The 6000-nt window shown below is 43.9% G+C and overlaps 1 protein-coding gene across 2 annotated transcripts in view; it reads right to left on the bottom strand.

The window, feature by feature from the left end:
- Window positions 1–5980, bottom strand: part of SREBF2 (sterol regulatory element binding transcription factor 2) — a 28082-nt gene extending 22102 nt beyond the window's left edge. For both annotated transcript variants that reach the window (XM_026069132.1, XM_026069133.1), the window contains exons 1-2: window positions 5812–5980; window positions 475–858 (exon numbers count right to left, since the gene is read on the bottom strand). In XM_026069132.1, coding sequence (XP_025924917.1) covers window positions 475–858; window positions 5812–5893 — 466 coding nt within the window. In that variant the 5' untranslated portion in view covers window positions 5894–5980. The remainder of the gene's footprint in view (window positions 1–474; window positions 859–5811) is intronic.
- Between the last annotated feature and the right edge of the window lie 20 nt (window positions 5981–6000).

Genomic DNA, 6000 nt, shown 5'->3' on the forward strand with positions numbered 1-6000 from the left:
CTCACTAGCAGTGTTACACTTTGGACTTCAGTATTTGAAATATGCCTTCATTCCAGACTGCCACATGGGACAGGCTGGAGCTTCAGGACTAGATTTGCCCATTACACCCACTAGCAGGAGGACAGGGATGCTGACAGTTATTTTTCAGATGTACTTTTTCCCAAGTCTCCAAAGAGCCATAGGAGAGAAGGCCATAACAAAGGAGAGCAAAAAGAGAACTGTCACAAGAGGCTGAAAAGAATTAAGAACTCATTTACAAAAGTTTTTTTATGCTCACTGAATCGGAAGGAAAGAACTCAACTTCAAAGTTATTCCATGCAGGAGAGTGAACTCCCCACAGACAACACTGCAAAAGAGGGATCTTCGGACTTGTCATGGCCAAGGATACTTTTAGAATTTGAATATCCAGGCCCTCTACAGGGGGTACAATACCTACATCCATATTCTGAGCCCCCCACCTACCCCAAACCCTACCTTGAAAACTTGTAGCTGCGTTCTGATATATTACTGGTTGCTGGATAATCCTGGTCTGGGGAGCAGAGCTGAATGTTGGCGTAATCATCACAGTCTGTTGCTGGAGCTGGGGCTGGAGCTGGGGACGGGGCTGAAGGAGCGGTGCAGACCGTTGAGGGGCAGGGGGTGTTGACTGAGGCACTTTGACTTGAACACTCTGAAGCTGGGGGGAGGCAGCAGGGGGTGGAAAGGACTGCAGCTGCACCTGGCTGTATGACCTCTGCAACTGAGGGTCCAAAGTCCCATTGCTGGTACCGCCACTGCTACCCTGGAAGGTACCACATAGATGATCCGAAAACAAATCTGGAAAGTCCCCTGCCTGGTTACTGACAAACTGCAGCATTTCTGGAAAAAAAAAAAAATTAAGGTTATTTTATTCCCAATACAGTTTTCCACCTGCCATGGACTCAAATGGTGTGCATGCACGGAAGGGAATTCTGGGTGTTCCAAGACTTAAGAGAAAATATTACACTAATATCTCCAGAGAGAAATCAAAAAAGTGGCCAGTAGTGGGGCACCGTTGCTACTACTCAGAGTGAAAAGCAGAATTCTGCTACAATATTTTCCCAGACTACAGGATTCAAGCAAAGACTAGAATTTAAAGCCATCTCCAGTTTATTAAAAATATTACAAATTAGGTCAACCACTGTTCCAGTCTAATACTTGCAGAAGGAAGAAAGCAAGCAGCTGCATGATGCCACTAGCTCTTCTTCCACATAACTTTTGGGGAGGCAACAGAACTTTTAGGGGGGCAATGGAAAATGGAGAAATGGTGACAAGAACTCACCTTCACTTAGTTTTTTACTTTTAAGCTTACAGGAAAGTATGGAACAAAGAAATAAAAGAAAAGGAAACAACACTTTATAGAGTTTTAGCAGGGAAAAATCCATGCATATGTTTTCTAGTCATCAAAAAAAAATTTATTAAAAATAGATTGTCTCACTGCACAGTTCCTCTCCGTCCCATCTTCCCTCAGATTTTATCGGACCCATTTCAAGAGGCTTCCACCACAAAGCTGTAATTGTCCCTCAGAGAGGAAAATTCCACAACTAGGAGATCATTGTTTGTAACTGAAGCTTTCTCTTCCCTCTGTTCAAACCAATTTAATCCAGTAAGATACCTTAAGCCACCTGAATGTTTCCCCTGGTCTGTGTGTACATGCATTCCCCTGGTCTGCATGAGGTGTCAGATATTGTTCCCCACTCCAGGATCTGATCACTCTACACGGGCTCTTCCATAGATTTCTTAAAGTCCTATTGTTTTTCTAGAATTTATAATTAAATAATAAATTACAAGTTAGAAAGTAGAAAACAGATTGCTGATTCACAGGAAAAATGTGGCAAAGGGACCACTTTAACAGAATCTTTTTCATCCACCTGATTGCAAATACAATGGATATTCCCTACATGATTTAAGAAGGTACTATGAGGAAATAAACTCTCCATGAGATATTTCAGTGGAAAGTGTTCCAACAATAAAAGCGCTATTAATGTTTAGCCTTTACACTGCACTATGCTTCTCCAAAATGCCACCCACAGGTTATCCAATTAATCTGAATAGCACTCCAGAGAGAGCAGAGCAATCCTCATCCAAGCTTCTTGCTCCTTTAACAGATGTCTTATCATATTCTTCTTCTTTACTTCTACCTTCATTCTTAAGGAATGAGTCTGATAGACCAGAAGTTTGGAAGGGGATTTGTCCTCATGGTCTCTATTTATAACCTGAAAATAAGTTGACATTGCTTTGCCTGCAAGAAACCTAGTTCTCTCTGGCAACAGCCACCACCTATCCTCAGAGACCTGCCTGATCAGCCCCATGTCTCAGCGTTTAACATGACAAACGAAAGATTTTTATGCAATGCCTCAGTAAACTTTCATGAAACTTTACTAAAGCAAGTAGGACTGTTTAAAGATTAACACTTCTGAATAATATCTGAAATGGATGTTAAGCTAGTCAAAATTATAGCAGATTTTCACCCTCAAACTGATTGCAGCTAAGACCAATCTAAATAACCCTCAACATTATAAACTTATGAGTGCTAACAACAATGTACCTTATCAAGCTTTTAACCATCTGAAAAATTTATTAGATGCCACTACTGCAAGTGGGAAGAAAAATTAAATAAGATTTGTTCTAAAAGAGCAAATTCCAGTAAAGAAGCTGAATTACAAGCACTGTGTTTTAAAGAGCATCTTGTTTAACAGAGCTCACTTAATATCTTTTTTAAAAAACAATAATAATAATACTCTTTCTAACAAGTTAAATCCCATCTTTATCAGAGACTGGCTAAATGCAAAAAGCCTAGAGATGAACTTTCAAAAATTAGACTACTGGGGGATCAGAAACACTTTCTGGGAGTGTCCAACAGCTTTCCCTAGTACCAATACAAGGAAAATTAAAAGCTGTAGAAACAGCAAAAAACTCATCTCTCTCTCTGAAAATCCGTTTGCCAACACAAAGAACAGAGCAAACTTAAATAAACTATTAGAACACTTGCGTGCTTTTGGAGGATAGCCTTCAGGCATCAATTTGGTGATAAACCCATCATTTTCAGATTACCTGCACCTTCTGTGCTGAAGAGGTCTCAGCCACTAAAGAGGAACAAGATATCGCTGCAGAAAACAATTCTAAGCAAACCCAGAGCTAGAAAATGTCAACAAGATACAGTGAAAGCTAGTTCACCTATGACTTCTACTACTTCTTTTAGACCAGTGCTCAAGTACCTTATGGAAAGGTACAGTGCTTCAGCTACAGCTTAAGTACAGCTATGTATTGCTGGCACCACGCTCCCAGAAGGTTGCTAGGCATTTGTGCGCATAGGCTGCTTTTCAGAGAAACTCAAGAGTAGCAGATTAAGCTACAGACATCAGAGTTGAAAAGATACTTTGACATGAACTAAAAAAAAAAAAAAAAACCCACACTAAAAAACTCCCTAGGGTAAGGAAATACCAAGATTACATCAAGGATAATCTGGTTCTCAAAGGTGTTTTTCCACCAGTGATGTTTCTGTAGCCATATACAACAGTCAGACTGCAGTACTACAAAGTTTGGGAAGAAAGTTATACTTGGACATGATGCAGAGTTATATTATATTATACTGCTCAGTTACTGGAACTTCTGACCAAAAGCTGTGCTCACCCACTTGAGGCCCTGGACTGATTTTGCACCCTATCTGGGAACCTGACTTTACAAAGAACTAAATTCCTAGAGCAGTCAATGCCGTTCACATAATCAGGGTCATTCATTCTTTAATTTCTTCAAAATCCAAACTTAAAATAAAAAGCTGTATAGTAAGCTGTGAGGATCATTCAAACCCAAAATTGAGAGGATTGCTTAGATTTAGGCAGCATACAAAAAGCAGAGACCCTAAAGTTAAAAAAAAAAAATCAAAACCCCTGCAGAATTTTAAATCCTGAGATGAGTTAATGTCAAGACACAAAAAAGCAGAATTCTACTTTATCATCTCTACGAAAATCCACTCTGAGTAAGGTAAAAGACCTTCACCTTTCTCACCGAGTTACTCATTTCTGAGCAACATTTCACCGAGAAAACACCAACAACTCAGAAGACCTGACTCAAAGCTCATTAGAATTTGCCTCGGCTTCCATGCAGACCCTTAGAAGACACTATTTTGCACTTAGACAAAAATAAACACCATCTTTAATTTGCATCATGAACTTTACCAGTGATAATTAAGACCCTTACATTTTCATAAGATAAGATATATGCTTATTTTAAATACTACAAAGAAAAGAAATGGCCACCAATGGCTACCAATTGCCCATGGCTACACTGCAAATCAATTGCAATCAAACTTAAAAGTACCACTTTGGTTCTATTTTCCACCTAATAAACAATGATGCTTTAGACACACACATGCTCCTCAAAGCAGAGCTCTGTTTAGGATAACTGTTAAGCAAAGCCAAAAAAGATATTCAGCAAAGCAGGTCAGATTAGTGAGCCTTCTTATTTCTGCTGAAGGCCTATTTTAATTTTCAGTCTACATCAGATAATTAGTCCAACTATGTTTTTTACAGGTTTCCAGGAGCTGTTCAGGAAAAATATAAATAATATATTTCATTCAAGCTTTGTACTTCAGTGAAAAATAGATTTCTTTTCACTTATCTGAGTTCTGGCATAAATATTAAAGCAATGTATGATGACATAAGGAACAAAAAGAAAGTTTAATAGTTACATCTGTTTCATTTTTAGAATGAAGATGTGGAACAATCTCCTCTGAAAGGGGCTAGTGGCAGCACAGTTCTATCCATTATTTAGAAAAGACTTCAAAGCAACCAATGAAAAAATAAAAAACAAATAAAAAAGGATGCAGCACTGTTTGCCGGATAGACCTGGGATAGAAAAAAGGAATGGAAGGTAATTATTATTTTTTTTCAATCCTTGACCATTTTAACAGCAAAAAGCTAAGAGTTTGAAGCAGCGTACAGCAGCTGTTGAAACTCAGACAGGTGTCCTCTTCAGCCGGGGCTGAAAGCGCTGCATCGCCATCACTACTACATTTTACATCACTTTTTATGACTACATTTATTACCGTAACATCCGAGTACCACCCAGAGTGACTCAGTCCCGTAAAACACACTAAAAAAGTACTTGCTAAACAGGACCGGCCATCAACTATCGAGGCTCCGACATATGGTGAAACCCAGGGAAACTCACGTGGGCAAGTTTGCAGCCGGAGCGAGGGAGGAGCGGGGATGCTGCCTGCGGGACGCGCTCCCCACAGCCACTACAGAGCCAGGCCAGCAGAGACTCTGCGGGGAAGAAAGCGGAGCACTCCGCTTCCCCGGGAAATGCCCTGCGCCGGACCCATCTGCCGACGCCAGCAGCAGGCGGGCTGCTGGTCGGGAACCACCACGCTACGTACGCCGTGCCGGCGGAGAGCGAACACCTCGCGGGCAGAGCATCGGCAGCCGCCTGCCCACGCCGCGCCGGCCCCACGCGCCCCGCGCAGAGCCCCACTCGGGTCCCCCCACGGCTTCCCCACACCAAGCGCTCCTCCTCCCAGCTATACCCGTGGGCAGCCCCACGCGCGGCCAAACGAAAGCCAAGCAAGCTCCCCACCAGGGGCCGAGGAGAGCCCCCCCACACGCAGGTCTGTCCCCCGTGGCAGGCCCACACGCCCTCACACCCCCGCTCGTAGCTGCCCCACGCGCGTCTCCGCCGCCGGCCGCGGCTCGCCGCCTCGCCACGGGGCCGGGGAGCTCCCACGCGTGTCGGTGGCGGCGCCCCTCCCCCCCCGGCTCCCCAACGGTCACAACGGCCCCCGCGGTCCCTCACCGTCGATATCGCCCAGGGTGAGCTCGTCGCCCAGCTCGGTCAGCGCCTCCATGTTCTCCACACCCAGCTCGCCGCTCTCCATGGCGCACGGGCCCGCCCCGGCCGGGCGCACCAGGGCATGAACCCGAACCCCCACCCCCGCCACCACTCAAGCCCGGGCTCCCGGCGAGCGCCGCCGACCCCGCGCCA

Source organism: Apteryx rowi, unplaced genomic scaffold, assembly GCF_003343035.1.
Source record: "Apteryx rowi isolate R43461 unplaced genomic scaffold, aptRow1 scaffold_287, whole genome shotgun sequence".
Taxonomy (NCBI): domain Eukaryota; kingdom Metazoa; phylum Chordata; class Aves; order Apterygiformes; family Apterygidae; genus Apteryx; species Apteryx rowi.